Consider the following 25,827-nt stretch of genomic DNA (forward strand, 5'->3'; position numbering starts at 1 on the left):
TAAAGCTTAACTCTGACAAAACAAAATTCATCCTCCTAGAAAACAGCAAATCTCCAACCTTAACAATCCTAGTAATAAACTCAATCTCATACTCCAATTCAACCCACACTAAAACTTCTTGGAGTACTGATTGACAGAGGCTGTACTATGCAATCACAAACTAAACTAAACTAAACTTTGGGTTTGTATACCGCATCATCTCTACATTCGCAAAGCTCGACACGGTTAACAAGGGTTAGGGTAGAAAGGAACTCCAGTGAAAGGAAAAAACAAAATGAAGAGAAAATTTAGGAAAGAGTAACCAGAGAGAGGAAGAGTTACATTTTTGAAAATAACCAGGTTTTCAGATGTTTTCGGAAGATTTGGAGGGAGCTCAGATTCCTAAGAGGGGAGGTAAGATTGTTCCAGAGCTCAGTGATTCTGAAAGGGAGGGAGGAACCTAGTTTTCCTACAAGAGAAACACCTTTTCGAGAGGGAAAGGAAAGTTTCAGTTTTTGGGTAGATAAAAGCATCATTCGTGACTATGAGAAACCTAAGACAAATCCGAAAATTCTTCGACGGGAAACAATTCCAACTTTTGGTACAATCTCTTATCCTTGGACTAATAGACTACTGCAACATACTATACCTCCCCTGTCCAGCGACCTTGATAAAGCAATTACAAACAATACAAAATACAGCCCTAAGACTCATCTACTCACTGAAAAAATATGACCACATCACAGCAGCATACCATGACTCACACTGGCTCCCAATACAAGCAAGAGTATCTGTTCATGTTAGATAGGTTTTATGTATTTTTTTGAAGAGTAGGGTTTTGGTTTCTTTTTTGAAGGTATTGTAGTCTGTGGTTGAAGACAACAGATTGGTGATTTGTCTGTCTAGTTTAGCTGCTTTGGTGGCCATTAGGTTGTCATAATTTTCCTCGTTTAACATTTTTGGTTGGTGGGTGTGTGAATAATGGGTGGGTTCTCCTGTGCCTGGTTGAGGTGGATTGGGTTAGTCGGTTGTTCCATTAATAGCTTTGAATAGTAGGCAGTAGAATTTGAAGTTTCCTTCTCAAACTCCACCTACCACACACTCCACCCATATCTAATCTAAAATGTTTCTAATTACCCAACATGTATCTCCTTAACTTCTCGACAATTCTTATGTAATGTTACAATTCTTGTACCATGACAACTCTTGTGTAATCCGCCTTGAACCGCAAGGTAATGGCGGAATAGAAATCACTAATGTAATGTAATTCTCTTTTGGGAAATGGTTTTTGATGTCTTATCTGAGGTTTTATGCCTTAAGCCAGGGGTGCCCAATACGTCGATTGCAATCGACAGGTCGCTCGCTCAGGCGACCCCAGTCGATCGCAGAGTGGGTTCCCTTCTCTTTTTTTCCCCTCCTGACTGGCCTGCTCCTGAATTCTGCTGCTGCCGCCACTGCTCAACATTAAAAAAAAAAACCGGCTTGGAGAACTTATGCTCCGGGGGCTAACATGTGCTTGTACCGGCTTCCCTTCTCTTCCCTCTGAAACTGGAAGTTATGTCAGGGGGACGGGGGGGGGGGGGGAAGAGAGAAGGGAAGCCGACACGCACATGTTAGAGCCCCATTTGCGGGCTAAAGCGGGAGACAGGTCAGTGAAGCTTGCGATTTGCTCTTCTTGCTGCCAGGTCCTGCCTACTTTCTGTTTCCTCAAAGGCAGGACCCGGCAGCATTTCTCCCAATAGGTCGATCTTGGGCCGATCAGCCTTCCTCTCCCCGAAGTCAATTCTGCTGTCGGAGAGGAAGTTCTGGCCAGCGGAACTTCCTCTCCGACGGCAAAATTGACGTCGGGGAGAGGAATGCTGGTGGGCCCGAAGCAAGGAGAGCTTGGCTGGCGGCGGGCTGCTTTGGGGGCCTGTTATCCGATGGCAGTGGCAGTGGCTTGGAGGAGGGCAGGGAGGGAGAAAGAGGGCAGGCAGGGAGACAGAAAGAAAGAAGAGAAACAGAAAAAAAGAAAGGGGGCATGAAGAGAGAAAGAAAGAGAGGGCAAGGAGAGAAGAAGAAAACGTTGGGGGGGTGAATGAGGTCAGGAGGAGAGGAAGCATACAGGCTAAAAGAAGGGAAGAAAGATTGGATGCACAGTCAGAAGAAGAAAGTGCAACCAGAGACTTATGAAATCACCAGACAAGGTAGGGAAAATTATTTTATTTTAAATTTAGTGATCAAAATGTGTCTGAATTTATATCTGCTCTCTATATTTTACAATATGGTCCCCTTTTACTAAACCACAATAGAGGTTTTTAGCGCAGGGAGCCGATGAGCGTCGAGAGCAGCGCTGGGCATTCAGCGCAGTTCCCTTCGCTAAAAACTTCTATCATGGTTTAGTCAAAAGGGAGGGGGTGATTATTTGTCTATTTTTGTATGATTGTTACTGAGGTGACAGTGCATAGAGTCATCTGCTTTGACCTCTTTGAAAAAATCCCGGAATAGGAATGATAATTAACAATTCTATGCGTACAGTGTGCGTTGTGTTTTTTTTTTTTTATTTTATTGTTGGTAGATCATTTTGACTTGGTCATTTTAAAAGTAGCTCGCAAGCCCAAAAAGTGTGGGCACCCCTGCCTTAAGCTTTCCTGGTCCATGGCTAGTGCCCTCCTTCATCTTCCAATGGCCAAGCTGACCAATAAAATCCATAAATTGGCTTGTTATATTTTTACGGCTGGCAGACTTTTTGTGACTGCCCATTGGATGTAACTTCATCCCCCGGGAAGGAGTCAATTGTTGAATAAATTGAATTTTATTTATCGTATGTTCTAAATTGATGGCTTTATTGCATAATTGTATTACACCCTTCCTTAAGGTGTGGGATCCTTATATACAATGGCTGGAGAACATGAACAGTATTGTGTTTTGCTTTTTTTTTTTAATTATTATTATTTTAAATTAAATTACATACCTTCCGTACTTTATTTGTGTGTACTATTGACCTGGGAGGGGGGGGGAAGAGCATTCCTATTGGTTGTATTTCTGAGCAATGTACTGAAGAGTTCCTGTACGTTATTCTGCTTTGGGGGAATGTGGACTGGGGGACATGTTTCAGTTGTTTTTGGCTTTATGCTTTGTGGTGCTATTTTTTCTGCTGTAGTGTTTTGCATTATTTTTCAATTAATAAAAAATTTTAAATAAAAAAAAAAATAATAAAATAAATAAAAAGGAGAGAAATGATTCAAAAAATGCTTTGCAACACAAGTAGCCAGAAAACAGATGAAAAAAAACCTAATAGACCTCAACATTTAGTTCCTTGCAAGGCAGAGTAGAGAGAATTTCAGCCAGCTTTTCCAAGAACAGTTCTTTATTGACATGTAGTAGATACTTCTGGTCTTACCTTGCTCAAATGAAGGGGCTCGCAGTAGTTCTTTGAAAAAGGAAAAATAAATGGCACCATCTCCCTGGAATGTGATCTCACGTTCAAGCTCCTAAAACAGAAATAAAAGTTTTTCTTCCACAAGCTGCAAGAACAACTCTGCTTTTCCATTTATTTATGGTAAACAACTGCTCTCATCCTTATTCTGTAGATTAATTTTTGTGCCGGATTTAGATAAACTTAAGTCTTGGAATTTGTATTCATAGCTGTTTAGGCTCCATGTCTTTCACTAAGGGCTAAAGCAGTCAGTGAATAGCTTTAATACAAACTAACAAAGATTTTGCTCTCCAGAGCAGTACCCAAATAGTATACAAATAGGCCAAGTGTAACAAAATGTGCACTAACATAGAACAGGACACTGGATGCATAAGCACATGATTCTGCACTAGAAGCAGCTTCATCTTGCACATACTGTAGGTCTAAATACAAAGGAGAAATTAGGTTCTTACTTGCTACTTTACTTTCTTTTAGCCTCTCCAGACCAGTATAGGTATCTTACAAGTGGGTATATATCTCATCATGACCAGCAGGTGGAAGCTGAAACAAAACTGTGGAATAGTACATAATAGGTGCCTTTCCATATTCCTATCAGTCTGCCGAATAGCCAAACAGAACTAAGAACTTGAAACAGAAATAAATAAGACTCCGAACAGGAGAGATCACAGCAAGAGATCACAGCAAGAAAATGTCCCCACAGCTCGCCAGCTATGCCAGCCAAGCCACTGCCGCTGTTTCAATTCTCCCCAGCCCTAAAAAAATACTAGAACCCGCAGAAAACCCAAAAATTGCACATGCAACAGCCACAAGAACATCACGACAATAGACAGGGTGGGGTCTGGAGAGGCTAAAAGAAAGTAAATTAGCAGGTAAGAACCTAATTTCTCCTTCCTTAGCAACTCCCCATCATGGGTGGGACCCCCGAAGGGCCGATACCAAAACATGCTCACCAAACATTGCGTCCCGACGCACCTGAATGCCCACACGGTAGTGTCTGACAAAGGAATGCAAGGAAGACCAAACAAGCAGCCTTACAAATGTCCACCGGAGGCACTAGCAAAGACTCAGCCCAAGACGTCGCCTGACTTCGAGTGGAATGAGCCTTGAGAAATTCCGGAACTGTTTTTTTCTGAAGAAGATATGCGGACGCAATAGCCTCTTTGAGCCAACGCACAATGGTAGCTTTGGAAGCGCCATCCCCCTTATGAGGACCCGCAAGAAGGACAAAGAGATGATCTGATTTCCTGAACTCCTGGGTCCTCTGTACATAAGAGCGAAGAACCTGACAGACATCTAGCTTGCGCAATTGTTTCTGCTCAGAAAATCCCTCCCGACTACTCAACACTGGGATGACCACTGCCTGATTGACATGAAAAGGAGAAACTACCTTTGGTAGAAAGGAAGGAACAGGCCTCAACACTATCCACTCCCTAGACAACTCCAAGAAGCCTGCAGCTCCGAAACACATCTAGAAGAAGCAATAGCCACCAAGAAGACCGCCTTAAGAGCAGGGTCCTTCAACGAGCAAGCGCCCAAAGGCTCAAAAAAAGGGGGCACACCAGCCCGGACAGGACCAGATTCAAATCCCAAGAGGGAACAGAAGGCTGCACGGGAGGCTTGAGCAATTTGGCCACCCGCAAGAAGTGAATGACATCAGGAATGGCAGTCAGCTGCTGACCCCGTAACAACCCACAAAAGGCCAACAAGGCCGCCAGCTGAACCAGGAGAGAAGACCAAGCCAGGCCCCTGTCCAGGCCATCCTGCAAGAACTCCAAGATGTTAGGCAGGGAAGCACGAAAAGAGACCTCTCCACGCGCCCCATATCAGTCCTCAAAGATATGAAAAACCCATACATAAGCCTGAGATGTGGAAAGTCTACATGACCCCTAGAAGGGTGGAGATCACTTTATCTGAATACCCCTTCTTACCTAGGTGATCCCTTTCAAGAGCCAAGCCGTAAGGCAAAAGGGACTCGGATCAAACATGGGAATGGGGCTCTGAGTCAGATGATCGGGCAAAAGAGGAAGAGGATCCGCATACCACGGACGTCAGGGTCAATCCGGAGCCACCAGAACCACCAGGCCCGGGTAACGAACAATGCAGAGTAGAACTCTGCCCACCAATGGCAACGGAGGGAACACATACAACAGTCCCTCGGTTGACCATGGTTGAACCACAGCACCCAGGCCCTCAGCCTGACCATCTCTGCGACAACTGAAAAAGCAGGGAATTTTGACATTGACACTTGTGGCCATCAGGTCCATGAGGGGCTGACCCCCAAGACTGCACTATCAACTGAAAGGCCACATAGCTTAGACCCACTCTCCGGGATCTAGCATGTGACGATTGAGGAAGTCTGCTAACATTCTCTACTCCGGCTATGTGGGAGGCCGAGATTTCCTGAAGGTGAGACTCTGCCCAGACAATGAGCAGAGCCACCTCCTGCACCACCTAAGTGCTTTTGGTGCCCCTATGACTATTGACATAGGCCACCGCCGTGGCATTGCCTGACAGAACCCTGACTTACTTGCCCATCAAGAAGAAGCGGAAGGCTAATTGCACCAGATGGACGGCTCTGGTCTCCAGAACACTCATTGACCAGGACGCCTCCTCCTTGGACCAGGCCCTGAGCTGACTGACCCAGACACTGAGTTCCCCAAACGAGGAGACTGGCATCCATGAGAAGCACCGTCCACTGTGGTTGATCCAGACTCGTCCCTTGAACAAGATGGGAGGTCTGGATCACAAGACTGCAGCACGCCAAGCCTCACAGAAGAACAGGAAGATCCACACTGTGCCTCTGGGGCGACCACCTCCGAAGCAGAGCATACTGAAGAGGACGCATGTGGGCCCGCGCCCACCTCACAACATCTAGGGAAGCCGCCATCGATCCCAAGACTTGGAGGAAATCCTGCGCCCAAGGACACCAGGATGCCATAAGCAGGCGAATCTGAGATTGCAATTTGCTTACTCGGGCCTCTGGAAGGAAGACCTTCCCCAAGGAGGTGTCAAACAGAACCCCAGTACTCCAGATGCTGAGATGGGGCCAACCGACTTTTGGAAAGGTTGACCACCCATCCCAGCGACTTCAGAAACTCCACCACCCAAGCCGTGACCCAGGTGTTCTCCTGAAATGACTTCACTTGAATCAACCAGTCGTCCAGGTAGGGATGCACCAGAATGCCATCTGTCCACAAGGCTGCCGTGACGACCACCATAACCTTGGTGAACGTCCGGGAAGCCGTGCCAAAAGGAAGGAAGCGTTGATGGGAGGCCCAAATTGGAACATGCAAGTAGGTCGCCGTCAGATCGAGAGAAGTCAGAAACTTCCCCAGCTGAACCACCAGAATGACAGACCGCAGTGTCTCCATGCGAAAAGAGGGAATTTTGAGAGCCCTATTGACCCCCTTTAAATCTAAGATGGGCCAAAAGGTCCCTTACTTCTTGGGCACCACAAAGTAAATTGAGTACCTGCCGGTGCCACACTCCTGAAGGGGTACTGGAACAACCGCTTTGAGATCTAACAAGCATTGAAGAAGCTAGAAAATTATCTGCCAGAGAGCGGGCAAACTCCAGAGCATATCTGTCTTGCACCACCTCCAGGACCCACTGATTGGACGTGATCGCGGTCCATTTGGGAAAAAACTCATGCAGCTAGGTACCCATTGGAACCAGAGGGGGCATCGGCAAGGAGTCACTGGGCAAGATGGATAGCGGGGGAACCGGCGGAGCGATTTTCCCCCCCCCGATGGGCCCCTGAAAGAGCTGCATGTGCTGATAAAAATTACCTTGGGAAAACCCCAAAGCTGGAAAAGTAGCAGCCCCACACCCAGGATGGTATCTGCGGAACTCCCACAGACTCCTCTGGGCAGTGCCACTCCGAGCCGCTGGTTGCACATGGTCCTCAGGCAGATGGGGCACTTTAGAGTCCGTCAGAGTCTGAACCAACTTATCCAAACCCCCTCCAGATAAAAAAAAACCCCAAAAGCTTAGTTTTGGATGCGGCATCCACCAACCAAACACGAAGCCACAAGGTATCACGTGCATCCACTCCAAAAGCCATAGACTTGGCAGACGTCTGCACCAAGTCATAAAGGTCCGAGAGGAACGAGGCAGACATCTCAATCTTTGCCACCTCCTGATCAGACTCACGATCCAGGACACACTTGGCCCACCGAAAAACGGCGCAAGCCACCAGCACCCTACAAATAGCTGCCTGGATCCCCAAGGTCGAGACATCAAAATTCTGTTTAAGAATTGTCTCCTCAGAGATCTGTAAGGCAGAACCGCCCTCAACAGACACGGTATGCTGATTAGCAATTGCTGAGACCACTGTGTCCACCACTGGCGACTTCAAGGTAGCCCTATCCCCCTCCGGGATGGGATACAAACGAGCCATGGCACGCGCCAACCAAAAAGGCGCCTCCGGCATAGTCCACTGCACCAGGACAATATCCCAAATATCCTGATACATAGGAAAAGAGTGGGAAGCAGCGTGGATCCCCCTAAGAAGAGGGTCCCCCATACGCGGTATCTCCAGTGGCGTCTCTTCAAAATGTAGCACCGAGGAGACCTGCTGAATCAGGTCTGGCAGTTCATCCCTCTGAAAAAGGCGCACCACGGATGCCTCTTCATTGGAAAGCAGGAAACCCAACGCCCCGCCACCAGCGGTTGTCCCTTCAAGAGGATCCTGGAATTCCTCAAAAGAGGCCAGGTCCTCATCCAGTCCAACACGCTCCTCCAATCACAAATCCTCATCCCAAGCTACCCTCGGGCCCAGCAGAAACCTTCCCCTGTTTTTCCAATACAGGGGGGAAGATTGAAGACAAATTGGAGGGGCCTGTCTGTAAAAATGTCAAAGTTCCTGCCAAAATCAATCCTTCCAGGGTAGAGAGCTGCACGGGAACGGGGACGACGGGAATCCCGCGGGACCCGCGGGCATCCCGCGGGTTCCCCCTTCGGGTCATGGGGATCCCGTGGGGACGCCCCCTAGGGTCGCGGGGATCCCGTGGGGACGCCCCCTAGGGTTGCGGGGATCCTGCGGGGCTGGATGTACTAAGTCGCGCGGCTTTTCTCCCTACCTGCTCTGCTTGCAGCACAGAGCCGAACGGAAGTCTTCCCAATGTCAGCGCTGACATCGGAGGGGAGGGAGGGCTTAAACAAAGCCCGTTCGGCTCTGTGCTGCAGGCAGGGTAGGTAAGGAGTAGCAGCCTCGCGGCTCGAGTGGCTACCAAGGGAGGGTGGGATTTCTGTCCCCGCGCAACTCTCTATTCCAGGGCCTGTAGTGGCTGGGAAGCCTGAACTGTCCCAGCTGCTAAAGCAGGCAAGCTGGCATCAGCTGTTAAAGAAACAGCTGAGAGGGAGTCCCCAGCCGAACTGGCACTAAGGGAATCCTTTTTACTGTCACAGTCAGTGACTGAGGCAATCCCTCCATGAGCGGTGGGGGAAGACCAGGTTTCCTCACTGCTCCCTGCTAACTCGCAAGGCACTAGCGGTGGGGAGCCCTGAATGCCTGCAGCCACTGCCGATGAAGTTCCTCACAGGCCAGCTGCGAGTGTCTCGCATCTGGAGTAGAGGTCTGTACGGGAATCCCACCGTAACCCACGGGACCCCCAAGGGGACCCCCTCTGGCCCACGGGGACCCCCCTTTGGCCAACAGGACTCCCAAGGGGATGGAAGGCTTTGGAAGCAGGGTTCGTCTATAATATAATGGACACGTCAGCCTTAGTAAAAGAAGGGGTTTATAAGTTAATTACCTGAACAGAAAACAAAAAAAGGGTTCCACCAAAGAGATTCCACAAGGAAAACAGCAAAAGAAACTGAGGAATTGATGATCCTGTCAGAAGTAATTGCTGCTTTTTATGGGGACGGGTGGGGATGGAGGTAATTCCTTGCGGGGATGGGTGGGGACGGAGAGGATCCCGACGGGGACGAGTGGGGACGGAGAGGATCCTGATGGGGACGGGTGGGATTTCTGTCCCCGCACAACTCTCTAATCTGGAGCACAATGAGCACTTTTTCCCTTGTAAAGTGCTCATTGCTCCATACGCGACCTAGCTAGAAGAAAAGTGCCGGTTAGTTGAAAAATACAGTAAAATACAGCAAATTTAAAGGGAAAGCAACCCTTCAGACTGGTACTACCTAAGGATTTTTTTTTTTTTTAACAGAAAAGACTCCACTGGCTCTCAAAGCAGTATGACTTACTTGAATTAGGGGGCAAGGCTTACTGATGAGGCACCTCTAAAAACAATGTTGGGGAGGTGGAGAAAAGGGGGGAGGGACTCAGCACAAGACCCGCCGGGTGTGACACTCCCCGAGGTCAGACAGACCCCCAAACAGGGTCCACCCAAGCTCAATCTGGCACAAAAACGGGGACCAGGATCTCTAAACAAATTCCAACAGCCCTACCAAGGGAGATGGGTACAGCTCCTCACACCTGCTGAGACTGAAAGAAGACTAATAGGAATAGGGAAAGGCACCTATTATGTACTATTCTACAGTTTTGTTTCAGTCTCCACCTGCTGGTCATGAGATATATACCCGCTTGTAAGATACCTATACCGGTCTGGAGAGTTGCTAAAGAAGGGGCAAATTCTATAAACGTCATCCTGATTGCAGCGGCGGTAGGCATCCTACTGCTGTCTAACCAGCCAATCGGGATGCATGTTTAAAAAAAACCCATAAAAACCCACCCCAAGGAGGGTTACCTACATTGTAGGTGTCTTTGCGAGCCTAGGGTGATGCCTTAGGCGATCTTAGGCGGCCCTAGGTGTCTCCCTAGGGTCATAAAAGGCACCTGAAATGTAGGCCGACATGGCCGCTGAACTGATCACGGCAAGGGAATCTCCCGGCCATTATCAGTTTAGCGGCTGCAGCAGGGAACTTGTCCCACCGCAAAGCCAGCCGGAGGAATGCCCAATCCCTCCTGCCGCAAACCCCGAAACAATCCTCTGCAGGAGAATTTCTATGAAAGTGAGAGTCCTAGCCCCACCCACCAACACCAACACCAACGAGGCTAAAGCAGGTGCTCACAAATGAGAGAAGAAAATGAAAGCGAGAGGAAGATATGCCATTTCTAGCATACAATGCACTTGCCTCAGTAGCAGAGCTCTGAACATTTCATGAACTTGATAAACCGGTTTTAGTTTATTACATACCAATTCTCTGAGAATTAAATAAGGTTATTCAGCAATTCATGCATAGACTGAGGAGCAACAAGCTCTCTCTCTGATATTTTTTAGTTTTATCTGTGATCAAAGTCTTACTGCCTGAGACCAGCAGAAAAGATTATACCGTGCAGCTCACTGCCAAGAAAGGAACAAAAGCACAATTCTTACAAGACCCAAACCATGAGATTTATACATATTATCACACTGGCCTCAACATCTCCAAAGCAGTTTAGCAATAGAGTCCAATACTGGAAAAGTAGGCATAAAATTAGAGCCCTTACTGTCAACCATGCTTAAGGTTGAAAGCCTGCTTTTTACTCTGCTAAATTTAAGGGATTAATTTAAAAACCTTGCACTGGAAATCAGTGCTGAGGAGGGGTTGGTGCTCTGAGGCAGCTGGGGAGGGGAATTGCTATGGGCCCAGGACCCAGTAGATGACATGACGTCATTGGAGCAGTGCATCAGGCCCCCCTGACCCTCTCATTTGCACCCCCCTGACTCAGATCCTGGCCATGCCTGTTCATCTAGGGCAGGGGTAGGGAACTCCGGTCCTCGAGAGCCGTATTACAGTCAGGTTTTCAGGATTTCCCCAATGAATATGCACGAGATCTATTTGCATGCACTGCTTTCAATGCATATTCATTGGGGAAATCCTGAAAACCCGACTGGAATACGGCTCTCAAGGACCCGAGTTCAACACGGATTTGGGAAAAGCCTTCTTGCCAACTCAATTCTAAAGCTTCAATCTCAGATTCAAACTATTGTGTGCTAGAAGGCTGCTAGAGCATGGTATTAGCATGCAGGTTCTGGGGTCCACGGCTGCATTTCTAATTCTGGTACTCTGGATTTGAGCAGAAATGCAGCCCCTTCAGTCTTCTTTTTCTCTTGAGGCGGTCACCTCAGCATCAGTCTTACAAAGTCCAGCTGCCCTGGTAGCCAAAAAACAAGATCCAGTTTTCATCTGGTGGAAGTTCTTTCAAAATCTTCATTTCCCCTAACATCCCACTTTAAGAGCCTAGTGAAAATTGACACTTAACTGTGCAATTTAGGGCAATAATTCCTGTTACAAGTTAGTGCAGGTTAACATGTGCAGGTTAGTGAATCAGCCCTATTAAAAAAAATAGTAGGGAGGATGCAATTAACATACTCGTATGCATTAATGCATGGAAACATCAGAATGGGTTACTGTGTTTTAACAAATATTTCTAAGAAATTAGGGACCTAGATATTTTTGAATATTGGCCTCTCTCTCGATAATTATTTAGCAAATTATCTTACCGGCCTCGTAGAAAACCAGAACTTGCGTTCGTGGTAAGCTGAGAGGTAGACAGTATACATCATGCCACTGGTGATGGCAGCTAGGCAGCCACAGAAAAGCTTGGTAAAATGCTGACATATTACATCTAAAAAGACAAAAAAAATATTTCACTCAAAAACAGGACCTTTTGCAGTCAGGTTTACAGAACCAGTTTTATATGCACACAAAAAAGCAAACATTTTTCAAGTTAAGAGAATCAAACACTTTGAATCAAAGAAAATGATTCAGAGAGTACAATAGCTGTCTCTACTTATAAGATAAAGGGCTTTTCAAAAATGTACTATGTTTCAATTATGTTTATTGAAAAAAAAGAAATCTTTAACAACATTCAAAAATAAACAGTGGGGAGACTGACCATAGCTGCCAGTAATTTAAAGAGGTGTCATTTTGGTACAGCTCAAGTAAGCAAAACCAACATTTCTACATTTTTCCAAATGCCTGCCCAACCCATACCCAACCTCCCGAACCCCCCTCCCCCCAAGGACTCACTCTGCATGTTCGCCTGAATAAAACAGAGCAAGGACCACAGACCAAGGTTAAATAAAGTTCAGTATTCTGCTGTGTGCAACATTTAGCATGGAGTCCCAGGTCTGTTGAAACAGTTGTCCTTTAGACGAGGATAGGGATTTAATACATACCCTGCCACTCCACTGTCAAGAGTGATATCATACGAGTACTCCATACACTCCACGGTGATGCGTCAGAAGTAGAGAGCTGCGCGGGGACAGAAATCCCACCCATCCCCGCCCGTCCCTGCCAGGATCCTCTCCGTCCCCACCTGTCCCCGCAAGGAATTACCTCCATCCCCATAAAAAGCAGCAATTACTTCTGACAGGATCATCAATTCCACAGTTCCTTTTGTGTTTGCACTGCTGTTTTCATTGTGGAATCTCTTTGGTGGAACCCTTTTTTTGTCTTCTGTTCAGGTAATTAACTTATAAACCCCCTCTTTTACTAAGGCTGACATGTCCATTATATTACAAGGACAAACCCTGCTTTCAAAGCCTTCAATCCCCATGGGAGTCCCCTTGGCTAGAGGGGGGTCCCCGTGGGAGTCCTGTGGGTTAGGGGGGATTCCCGCGATCCCTGTTCCTGTGCAGACCTCTAGTTAGAAGTCAGAACCAGGCAAACAGAATCACTTTTTTTCCCCTATTGTCATAGCTTTATGAAGGAACCTTTGCAAGCCTTTAGAGATAGGCCATGTCCCACCAGAAGCCCCAAACAAGAGGGCAGGGGAATCCACCAGAACAGTTCCAGTGCCGTCATATAAAAGTTATTATAGTAGACTAAAAGGCCTGAACAGCCGAACAATGCCAATGTCGCCCAAGATTCTTGACATTTGTAGTACGAGTCACAAGGTCTGTATGAAACCACATAACCTTGATGCAGTGATATGTACAATTGCAGTACGAATTTGTATTGTATTTTCCACATGAAGGAGCCATCGGGGATAGCACATCTTCGAGGGAGTAAATAGGCAGATAGACAAGGGTGACCCAGTCAACATCGTATATCTGGATTTTCAGAAGGTGTTCCACAAGGTTCCGTATGAATGACTCTTTGAAAAATTGTGAGCCATGGAATCGAGAGTGAAATACGTGGATTAAAAACTGGCTAGCAAATAGGAAACAGAGAGTAGGGGTAAATGGACCCCTACCTCAGACCCCTAATGGACCCCTACCTCAGACTGGAAAAGCATCCTGAGTGGAGTGTCGCAGGGTTCAGTGCTTGGACCCGTGCTCTTCAACATATTTATAAGTGACCTGTAAATTGGTATGACGAGTGAGGTGATTAAATTTGCAGACGATACAAAGTTATTCAGAGTAGTGAAGACACAGGAGGATTGTGAAGACCTGAAATGGGACAAAAACACGCTCGAGAAATGGGCCGTGACATGGCAAATGAAGTTTAACATGGATAAGTGTAAGGTGATGCATGTCAGTAAGAAAAATCTTATACACGAATACAGGATGTCCGGTGCAGTACTTGGAGAGACCCCCCCAGGAAAGAGACTTGGGAATACTGGTTGACAAGTCAATGAAGCCGTCCGCGCAACGCACGGAAGCAGCGAACAGAATGCTTGGAATGATTAAGAAGGGGATCACAAACAGATTGGAGAAGGTCATCATGCCGCTGTACCAGGTCATGGTACGCCCTCACCTGGAATACTGCATCCAGCACTGGTCGTCATACATGAAGGGCACGGTACTACTTGAAAGGGTCCAGAGAAGAGCAACTAAAATGGTTAAGGGGCTAGAGAAGTTACCGTACAGTGAGAGATTAGAGAAACTGGGCCTCTTCTCCCTTGAAAAGAGGAGACAGAGGGGACATGATCAAAGCATTCAAGATAATGAAGGGAATAGACTTAGTAGATAAAGACAGGTTGTTCACCCTCTCCAAGGTAGAGAGAACGAGAAGGCACTCTCTAAAGTTAAAAGGGGATAGATTCCATACAAACAAGGAAGTTCTTCTTCACCCAGAGAGTGGTAGAAAACTGGAATGCTCTTCTGGAGGCTGTTATAGGGTAAAATAGCTTCCAGGGATTCAAGACAAAGTTAGACAAGTTCCTGCTGAACCAGAACGTACGCAGGTAAGGCTAGTTTCAGTTAGGGCACTGGTCTTTGACCTAAGGGCCAACATGTGAGCAGACTGCTGGGCACAATGGACCACTGGTCTGAATCAAAAGTGGCAATCTTATGTTTTTAGTAAGTGAAATAGGATCTCAAGAGAGACAAATTACAACTCCTCAGACCAGGTCTCCGCTGACAGCTGATAACATAGAAACATGATGGCAGATAAAGGCCAAATGGCCTATCTAGTCTGCCCATCTGCAGTAACCATTATCTTTTCCTCTCTCTCTAAGAGGGAATGCCACTCTGGATCTAATCCTAAATGGATTAAGACAGGGGTGTCCAATGTCGGTCCTCGAGGGCCGCAATCCAGTCGGGTTTTCAGGATTTCCCCAATGAATATGCATGAGATCTATTTGCATGCACTGCTTTCAATTGCGGCCCTCGAGGACCGACATTGGACACCCCTGGGCTAAGAGGACCTGCGAAGGAAGTGGAAGTAGTGGGACTGTTGGGAAACAGAGATCACAATATGATCAAGTTCAAAGTTGATGTAGGAATACCGAAGGGAAAGAGAACCATAGCGACAACTTTTTTAACTTCAAGAAAGGAAACTACAAAGCGATGAGAGTAATGGTAAGGAAGAAACTTAGGAACACCTCAAAGAAATGGCAGACTGTAGAGCAAGCCTGGTCTTTATTCAAGGACACGGTGATCGAGGCGCAAAATTTACATATACCAAGATTCAGAAAAGGTGCAAAAAGAGTTGAACAAAAGACTCGGCGTGGATAACCAAAGAAGTAAAGAAAGTGATAGGTGATAAGAAGAATTCATTCAGGAAATGGAAAAAGGGCAAAACTGAGGAGAACTGGAAAGAGCACAGGAAGCATCAAAAAGAATGTCACCATGTGGTTAGAAAAGCCAAAAGAGAATATGAAGAAAGGCTAGCCAAGGAAGATGGAGACAGGAAGGGAGTGGTGAAGGAGGAGAAAGAAGTGGCGGAAAGACTAAACATTTTTTTTTCATCTGTATTTACAAAAGAAGAAACATCCAACATAACAGAACCTGAGGGAATTAACAAACAGATGGACAGAGGAGACCCCATAGACATCATAAACCTAGAGTTCCAGAAAGCCTTTGACAAGGTGCCTCATGAACGTCTACTCTGGAAACTGAAGAACCATGGGGTGGATGGAGATGTGTATTGATGGATCAGAAACTGGTTAGAGGGTAGGGGTGAAGGGCCACTACTCGGACTGGAGGAAGGTTACGAGTGGTGTTCCGCAGGGCTCAGTGCTCGGTCCGCTGCTATTTAATATATTCATAAATGATCTAGAAACGGGGACAAAGTATGAGATAATAAAATTTGCGGATGACACCAAACTATTTAGTGGAGCGCGGACAAAGGAGGACTGTGAAGAATTGCAAAGGGACTTTGACAAACTAGGGGAATGGGCAATGAGATGGCAGATGAAGTTCAACGTTGAGAAGTGTAAAGTATTGCATGTGGGAAGCAGAAACCCGAGGTACAATTATACGATGGGAGGGATGTTATTGAAGGAGAGTACCCAAGAAAGGGACAGGGGTCGGTGCTCGGACTGCTGCTATTCAATATATTTATAAATGATATAGAAACAGGGACGAAGTGCAAAATAATAAAATTTGCAGACGATACCAAACTATTTAGTGCTGCTCGGACTAAAGAGGACTGCTCGGAATTACAAAGGGACCTGAATAAGCCAGGGCGACGAGATAGCAGATGAAGTTCAATGTAGAGAAATGTAAAGTATTGCATGTGGGAAGCAGAAACCCGAGGTACAGCTATACGATGGGAGGGATGTTATTGACTGAGAGTACCCAAGAAAGGGACTTGGGGGTAATAGTAGACAAGACAATGAAGCCATCGGCACAGTGTGCGGCGGCCGCTAAGAGAGCGAATAGAATACTAGGTATAATCAAGAAGGGTATTACGACCAGAATGAAAGAAGTTATCCTGCTGTTGTATCGGGCGATGGTGCGTCCGCATCTGGAGTACTGCGTCCAATATTGGTCGCCATACCTTAAGAAGGATATGGCGATACTCGAGAGGGTTCAGAGGAGAGCAACATGTTTGATAAAAAGGTATGGAAAACCTTTCATACACGGAGAGACTGGAGAAACAGGGGCTCTTTTCCCTGGAGAAGAGGAGGATTAGAGGGGATATGATAGAGACTTACAAGATCATGAAGGGCATAGAGAAAGTGGAGGGACAGATTCTTCAAACTTTCGAAAACTACAAGAACAAGAGGGCATTCGGAAAAGCTGAAAGAGGACAGATTCAAAACCAATGCTAGGAAGTTTTTCTTCACCCAGCAGGTGGTGGACACCTGGAATGAGCTACCAGAGGGCGTGATAAGACAGAGTACGGTAATAGGGTTCAAGAAGGGATTGGACAATTTTCTGAAGGAAAAGGGGATAGAGAGGTATAGATAGAGGACTACTACACAGGTCCTGGACCTGTTGGCCTCTGCGCGAGCGGACTGCTGGGCACGATGGACCTCTGGTCTGACCCAGCAGAGGCACTTCTTATGTTATCCCACGTACCTATCACAGGCTTTCTTAAATTCAGACACAGTCTCTGTCTCCACCACCTCTTGCGGAAGACTGTTCCATGCATCTACCACCATTTCTGTAAAAAAGTATTTCCTTAGATTACTCCAGAGCCTATCACTAGAGGTCTGCATGGGAACGGGGATCGTGGGAATCCCATGGGGATCCCTTTAAGGTCAACGGGACTCCCATGGGGATGCCTCCCAGGCCCATGGGACTCCCACGGGGACCCTGGCCCCTCCCAGGCCAACGGGACTCCCACGGGGATGGAACTGGGGCTCCCATTCTGAGGCCTACCTAATTTTCAAGATGATACCAGTCCGGCGCCACAACAGAAATAGCCATTCTGAGCAGTAAGCTCAGCATGTAGGTGCGCTCAGTGTGCCTACGTGCTGAGCTCACTGCATTGCTGCTGATTGGTCGGGCAGTGGCACGTACAAGGCTAGAACAGGAAGTCAGCCTTTATGAAGTCCACCCTCCCCACCCATGCATTTATATAACGTCCGCCCTCAACCCAGCTGTGGCCAATTGGAAACAAAGACATGTGAAAGGGATCCACTTCCCCTACCTCCGCCTCCTCCCCTTTGGAGGAAGGCTGAGAAAGTTGAATCAGGGCTCTCCAGTGTGCAGGGAGTGCGTGAGGTGGGCCGGGAGAGGAAATTCTGTTATTCTTAGAATGCCTTCATTTTCAGCATTTACAGATTTCGCTTTCGTGCAATCAGGTATCGAGTTAACCTGTGAGGCTGGTGCAGTGAGATTGCAGAGATCTTTATATGCCTTATGTGTATAATTGGGGGGCTCAAACACTTCAAGCTTCTTGCATTTCTCAAAGTTATCCTTTGTGCAGTTGTGAGGGATTCACACGCGCATTGCACAAACAAAACTATGTCTTTATGATGTAGAAATTATTTCAGAGGGCTAAGGCAGGGGGAAGAGGAGAACTGGATGGAAGAAAGGTCGATGGACAGATGAGAATAGCATGCATGGTGATGGTGTAGACTGCAGGTAAGGAATTCCCTGTTAGAGTCTCTCGTTTAACTTTTTTTTTTTATGACAGCAAAGAGCAATAGCGAAGAAAAGCTGGCCAGAAGCCCTTGAAAAGACATTAGCAGCACACTGCATACTGATGGAGGGAGATGAATGAATGATGGAGTGGAAGGAGTGATGGTATGATAGACAGATTCAGGCTTCTTAGTCAACTTCTTTAAGAGCTCAAACAATATGGCCAAATAGTGTCAGACAGGTTAAAGAGTAGCCTAATAGTGCAGAGGCCTGAGATCCAAGGGAACTAGGTTTGAATCCCACTGCATCTCCTTGTGATTCTGGGAAAGTCACTTAACTCTCCACTGTCCCAAATACAAATAAGTACTAAGGGGACAGGTAACTTTTATGGGGGACGGGCGGTGACAGTGGGAATTCTTCGTGGGGATGGGGGGAATTCTTCAGGGGGGACTGAGGGGATTCTGACAGGGATGGGTGGGATTTCTGTCCCCGCGCAACCCTCTACCTATCACCTCAACTTCATCCTATGCCTTCTCATTCCAGAGTTTCCTTTCAAATGAAACTCGACTCATGCGCATTTACATCATGTAGGTATTTAAACGGCTCCATCATATCTCCCCTCTCCCACCTTTCCTCCTAAGTATACATATTGAGATCCTTAAGGCTGTCCCCATATGCCTTATGATGAAAACCATGCACCATATTAGTAGCCTTCCACTGGACTGACGCCATCCTTTTTATATTTTTTTTGAAGGTGTGGCCTCCAGAATTCTACACAATATTCTAAATGATGTCTCACCAAAGTCTTATACAGGACATACCTCACCCTATGCAACCTAGCATCCTTCTAGCTTTTGCAGTCACCTTTTCAACCTGTTAGGTCACCTTAAGATCATCACATACAACTACACCTAAGTCCCGCTCTTCTGTCATGCATTTATATTCTTCACTCCCTAAACTGTACCACTCCCTCAGGTTTTTGCAGCCCAAATGCATGACCTTGCATTTCTTAGCATTAAATTTTAGCTGCCAAATTTCATAACATCTTTCAAGTTTCGCCAGCTCTTTCTTCATATTATTCATACCATCCTGGGTAGCTACTCTATTGCAGATTTTGGTATCATCCACAAAAGGGCAAATCTTACCCGACAGCCCTTCAGAGACAGCCCTAAGAGATCAAGGGGGATGCCTTTTGGATGGCAGCATGGTGACGTCGAAGAGGTACTTTACTGAGTGAACCAAATGAGTAAAAAGATGAAACACTCCTGCTTTTCCTCCGTGAAATGTTCCTTCAGGGTCAGTGAACTCAATGACCCTTAAGTATCTTTTAAAAAAGATTTGGCCCGCAACTTAACTTATGTTTTAGATTTCTGCCTCTTATGTGATTGAGTTGGACACTCCTGATCTAGACTAACTAAAAAAGCTGGGACCTCACATTGTTGGCAACATTCCATCACCAACACCAGATTCCTGAGTGCCTCACTCTGACAAAGGCCATCATGGATCACTGAAGTTAAATGCCGAGATAGGCAGTCAGCCAAAATTTTGGAAAGCATCTTAAGATCTACATTGATTAAGAAAATGGGCCTAGGCCACCGATGCCACTTGTAGCACAGCTTTTTTTCATCGGGACAGGCAGCTCCTGCAGCAGCCCGACGCTTGCCAGCGTCAAGGAGAGGGGTCCTAGAGGACTCCTTAAAAGTCTATCTAACCGCAGTATGCGGCCCACGGTCGCGAGTCCGAAGGTGGAGGTTGTAGCCTCTTCCTCACAATCTTGTGATCAAACTGGACTTAATGTATTAGATCAGTCTGGGGGTGTGAGATCAAAAGGATTGACTCCTGCCCAAATGGTTACGGAATTAACCCATGATGTTCTCCCCAAGGACAAAGTTATCACTTTAAATGATATATGGCTTACTGTGAATAGAATTGAATCTTCATTGCAGAATACTGTTTCGAAATTGTGTCAGTTCTCCACAGATACTTCAGTTAAAGTAAATGAGCATGAAAATCAAATAACAGAGCTAGGAAATAAAATAGATAAATTGAATCAGTCTGTGGGTAATTTACAGAGTACTACTCTTGCTAATGTTAAAGATGTCTCATGCTAAGATGGAAAGAATGGAGAATTATATAAGAGTCAGGAATCTTTATTTCCTCAATTTTCCTACTACACACTACCTACCTCCATTGGAACTAGTAAAAATGTATACGAGGGAGATTTTGCAATATGCTAATGCGGACACATCCGAACCTGATAACCTTTATTACATTCCGAAGAGGTAGATGAAGGGGAAGGGGAAATTGATAAATTAGTTTCACCTGATAGTTTGGATTTATCTCAATTTTTGGAGTCATCTAAAGACACAATTATAAAACAGGCAACACTCCTGGTAGTTTTCAAAACGTAGCTAAAATAGCAAACTATTTTGAAGTTATATTTTACTAAAAAACAAGCTCTGTTTTGTGGCCAGTGAGTGATGATTTTCCCCCGATGTCTCTAAACAGACTCAATTCAAAAGAAAGCAATTCCTAGCGCTTAGGCCTAGAGCTTTAGTGGTGAGTGCAACCTTTTTAAAAAAAATTTCCTTGTAAATGCCTTATCTCATATGCAAGTGATAAATATGTCTTCTCAGACCCAGTCCAGTTAGATAGTTTTCTAAAAGATAAACCAGTGCAGACAGTACCTTAATTTTTTATTCTGTTTTTCTTATTAGGGAGGATAATTGACAACATGTAAAAATATATGCCACACTCTTCCTGCCAAGAAGTTTGATAGTTTTTATTTACTGAATGTAATCTGCTAAAATTGGTACTAGCGGCCAGATAACATAGGAGGGAGTTAAGGGAGGGAAAGTGCGCAGCCCCCTCCTTCCTACCGGCCAAATCTATCTCCCTCCCTCCCCCTTAGCTTCGCGTTAGTTTCCAAAGTAATTTGCCCAAGCTGGCCAAGACTGCAGTCACATGTGTCTGTGGGCAGAAGCTTCTCCTGACGCAACTTCCGGTTGCATCAGAGAAGCTTCCGCCCATAAACGCACGCGACTGCAGGCAGGCTCGGCCAGTTTGAGCAAGTTACTCTGGAAAGTAACATAAAACGTGCCGTGAAGGTAAGGGGAGGGAGGGGGATTCTCGGACTGTGGGAGGGGTGCTGAAGGGCAGTGAGGTAGCGAGAGGGAAGGATGGTGGAAAAGAAAGGAACAGACGCGGAAGGGGGGTGGAGAGGAACAGACACTGATAGGAAATGGGCAAGACAGAGTGGGCAGAAGACGCTGAAGGGAAATGGGGAAGACAAAGTGGGGAGAAGACGCTGGAAGGAAAGAAGGCAGAGATGCCAGACTATGGGGTGAGGCCAATTGGGGGGGGGGGTGAAGGGAGAGGCACAGTAACAGAGCAAATGGAAGATGCAGAGAGAAGACAGACAGTAGATGGAAAGAATTGAATTAGAAGATGAGGAAAGCAGAAACCAGACAACAAAGGTAGAAAAAATTTTCTGTTTATTTATTTTCTTTTGCTTTAGGATAAAGTAGTATATTAGTTGTGTTGATAAAAATTTATAAACAAAGCCCTGCCAGCTGAACATCTTTCTCTAGTTCAGAAGCCAGAACTTTGATTTATAAGGAAGGAATATGCTAAATATTCCAGTACTGAGGCTTGTATGAATGTTACGGGGATAGTAGTCGTGGGGACGGGGCGGGGCAATGGTTGCGGGGATGGGGCGGTGACAGGGATGGTGGTCGTGGGGACGGGGCGGTGACAATGACAAATTTTTTTCCCCGAATCATTCTCTATTCAAGCCTCCGCCAAGCCATCAGGCTCTGCACCCTGTCCCCCCTCCCTGCCCATCATACCTCCTCTGCCGCTGGACTCCCTGGTGGTCCAGAGGTGTAGCGGGCAGGAGCTCATGGTCTCATGGCAGGCCCAGCAGAGGCCTGCAACAGATTTGGTAGGGGAGTGGATCAGCGCTGCCCGAATATAAATCAAGACCCCATTTTTTTTTTTGTCCCAAAATCTCAGTTTATATTCGAATATATATGGCAAATGTTTCTTTGCAAATGCTCTTTGTGAAATATCACTCAGCTTTTCTTCAGCACTGGTTTCCTTCTCCCCACCCTCCCATAATTCTTCCAGGAAATATCTTAGTGCTACCTTCCTCACACAGGAATAAAGCAGACATTTTAGAAACTGTGGAATCCCCTGTTACAAACTCTCTCTTAGTATCACCTGTTTGTGAGAATTTCATAACTCTTCCCCCAGTTATTGGTCCTTGATGTTATCTCTCAACATTATTCCAATTTTCCTTATCTTATATATTAGATTGTTATCCTACTTTTATGCCTTTTCTTTAATACTTTGACAGCTCTGCAACTGGAAAATGTTAAATCAGTCAATATTTTCCCCAGTCTCTACCAGAAACCTATGTAGTCCTTTAAAAATAATCTTTGGCCTCAGTGATCTTCCTCAACTGTTTGCTTAACCCAGGCTGCTGACTTTGAAGGGCCAGCCTGATCCAAGCAGTATCTTAATGCTGCCATAGTTTCCATTTTATAATCATACACCTGACAGTGCCCCAAGGGATTTCTAAACACACTGAAATTTTCTTACAGCCCTCCTCCAAGGCTCTGCGCTCAAAGGCCCTGATTCTATAAACGGCATCTAACTCCAAGGTGCCATTCGAAACAGTTGTCAAACGCTAGGTGCCATTTATATAATCATACCTAGTAGCATCTAAGTGTTCTTAGGTACCAGTAGGCACTGATCCTTAGGCGCATTGCCATTTTTCAAGTTTAAGTTTCAAGTTTATTTAAAATGTCTTATACCACCCAAGCAACCTTCTAGGCGGTGTACAAAATCATAAAAACATACTATAGCTAAAATACAAATTTAATCTGACGAAGCATCACCAAAACAGTAACAATAACTTATGAAGACTTTTAAAAACAAAGACAAACAGGAACAAAAGGTAAAAAGGCAAGAACTACAATAGTCAAAGTAAAGGAAAACAAATTAGGGGGAAAAAAACAATAGGAGGGGCTGCTATAAATAAATGTTGAACTCAATTGCCCTTAAAAGGACAGTTAGGTCTCAAAGGCATCAAGAAAGAGAAATGTCTTTAGCTTAGTCTTAAAATTATTAAGAATTGATTCTTTGCGTAAGTAATTTGGGATACTATTCCAGAGAGAAGGGGCGGTAACAGAGAAGATAGTAGACCTCATTGTATTTATATACTTCAGTGACGGAATAGAAAAAAAGTTATTGGCTGTCGATCTTAAGAGTCTTAGAAGGATAAAAGGGGTAAGAAGATTATTAATAAATTCAGGTTGATTATTTTGTCTTGTCTTAAATGTTAATAAAATAATTTTGTAAGTGATCCCGTGTTCCACTGGCAACCAGTGGGCTTCTTGCAAGAGGGGGGTAACATGGTCTGATTTCTTTGCATTGAATATAATCTTTACAGCGGTGTTCTGTATTATCTGGAGTCTTCTTATTTCTTTTTTAGTTATGCCTTTATAAAGGGCATTACAATAGGCAATGCACAAAATACACAAGAGAATGAATCAAGATGTTCAAAGACGCAGGTTTTCTTGACCTAAATGAGTGCACATAAGGTAGACGCCTAAGTCAATCCACCCCTAATCTGCCCCTAACCATACCTAATTGTCATGTATGGGCCGGTAGGTTCCTTAGTGTAAACACCTACCGAGTTAGGTTCCTACCAAGGAAATTCATTGTTTTAATAGTTTTTTAATGGCGCTTTCTATTAACAGCAATGATTAAGCCAACTTTAAAAATTAATTTCCTGGTAGGCACCTAGATTGGTTATCTAGGCGCCTTTTTTAGTATCGGGGCCAAAATGTTTAGTCTCTTCAAATTCAATTTGTACAAAAGAAAACAGATTGATGCTTCACCCAGGAATATTTCAATCATCTCTACTACTGAGATTGGACACATGTGGTCTATATTTAACATATTTTAGGTCCAAGGAAGTCTTTTGAAACCAAGCTAATTTGGGTTGCTATGACAAAGTGCAAAAACTCAGGCAACCAAGACTTTTTAAAAGCTTCTTATCCTTAATAGTTTGAAAAAAAGTATATTATGTGAATAAGTGAAACGACTTCCTAGTTTAATGCATTTTGAATTGTATGTTTTAGACAGCAGCCTGCAAAAATGTACAAAGGCGTATGAAGACTTTTCAATGCACAGTGCATTCGTAGATCTATATATATATATATATATATATATATATATATATATATATAAAATCGGAGGTATGTATGTGTGTATGTGTGTGTGTATGTGTGTATGTGCTGCGATCACGCACAAACGGCTTGACCGATTTGAACGAAACTTGGTATGCAGATCCGTCACTACCTGGGATGATATGTTCTGGGGGTCTCGCGGCCCACCTGCACACGTGGGCGGAGCTACAAACATAAAATCAGATTTCACCCATTCATGTCAATGGAAAAAATGTAAAAAGCTGCAAACGCAAAAACGGCTTGCCCGTTTTGAACGAAACTTGGTATGCAGATCCCTCACTACCTGGGGTGATATGTTCTGGGGGTCTCACATCCCACCTGCACACGTGGGCGGAGCTACAAACAGAACATCAGATTTCACCCATTCATGTCAATGGAAAAAAAGTAAAAAGCTGCCATTCTCACAGTACTTCAAAAACGGCTTGACCGATTTGAACGAAACTTGGTATGCAGATCCCTCACTACTTGGGGTGATATGTTCTGGGGGTCTCGCGGCCCACCTGCACACGTGGGTGGAGCTACAAACAGAACATCAGATTTCACCCATTCATGTCAATGGCAACAATGTAAAAAGCTGCCATTCTCACAGTAATTCCAACTACCTGGGGTGATATGTTCTGGGGGTCTCTCGGCCCACCTGCACACGTGGGCGGAGCTACAAACAGAACATCAGATTTCACCCATTCATGTCAATGGAAAAAAAGTAAAAAGCTGCCATTCTCACAGTACTTCAAAAACGGCTTGACCGATTTGAACGAAACTTGGTATGCAGATCCCTCACTACTTGGGGTGATATGTTCAGGGGGTCTCGCGGCCCACCTGCACACGTGGGCGGAGCTACAAACAGAACATCAGATTTCACCCATTCATGTCAATGGAAAAAATGTAAAAAGCTGCCATTCTCACAGTAATTCAAAAACGGCTTGACCGATTTGAACGAAACTTGGTATGCAGATCCCTCACTACCTGGGGTGATATGTTCTGGGGGTCACGCGGCCCACCTGCACACGTGGGAGGAGCTACAAACAGAAAATCATATTTCACCCATTCATGTCAATGGAAAAAATGTAAACAGCTGCCATTCTCACAGTAAATCAAAACCGGCTTGACCGATTTGAACGAAACTTGGTATGAAGATCCCTCACTACCTGGGGTGATATGTTCTGGGGCTCTCGCAGCCCACCTGCACACGTGGGTGGAGCTACAAACAGAACATCAGATTTCACCCATTCATGTCAATGGAAAAAATGTAAAAAGCTGCCATTCTCTCAGTAATTCCAACTACCTGGGGTGATATGTTCTGGGGGTCTCGCGGCCCACCTGCACACGTGGGCAGAGCTACAAACAGAAAATCATATTTCACCCATTCATGTCAATGGAAAAAATGTAAACAGCTGCCATTCTCACAGTAAATCAAAAACGGCTTGACCGATTTGAACGAAACTTGGTATGCAGATCCCTCACTACCTGGGGTGATATATTCTGGGGGTCTCTTCACCCAAGAATTTATATGTTCTTGCTCCTG

General features: G+C 45.4%; 1 protein-coding gene across 2 annotated transcripts in view; it reads right to left on the bottom strand.

The window, feature by feature from the left end:
- The window catches only part of DPY19L4 (dpy-19 like 4), a 147,206-nt gene that overhangs the window by 117,167 nt on the left and 4,212 nt on the right, over positions 1 to 25,827 (bottom strand). For both annotated transcript variants that reach the window (XM_033933176.1, XM_033933177.1), the window contains exons 3-4: positions 11,845 to 11,969; positions 3,362 to 3,452 (exon numbers count right to left, since the gene is read on the bottom strand). In XM_033933176.1, the coding sequence (XP_033789067.1) occupies positions 3,362 to 3,452; positions 11,845 to 11,969 (216 nt within the window). The remainder of the gene's footprint in view (positions 1 to 3,361; positions 3,453 to 11,844; positions 11,970 to 25,827) is intronic.

Source organism: Geotrypetes seraphini, chromosome 2, assembly GCF_902459505.1.
Source record: "Geotrypetes seraphini chromosome 2, aGeoSer1.1, whole genome shotgun sequence".
Classification (NCBI taxonomy): Eukaryota; Metazoa; Chordata; class Amphibia; order Gymnophiona; family Dermophiidae; genus Geotrypetes; species Geotrypetes seraphini.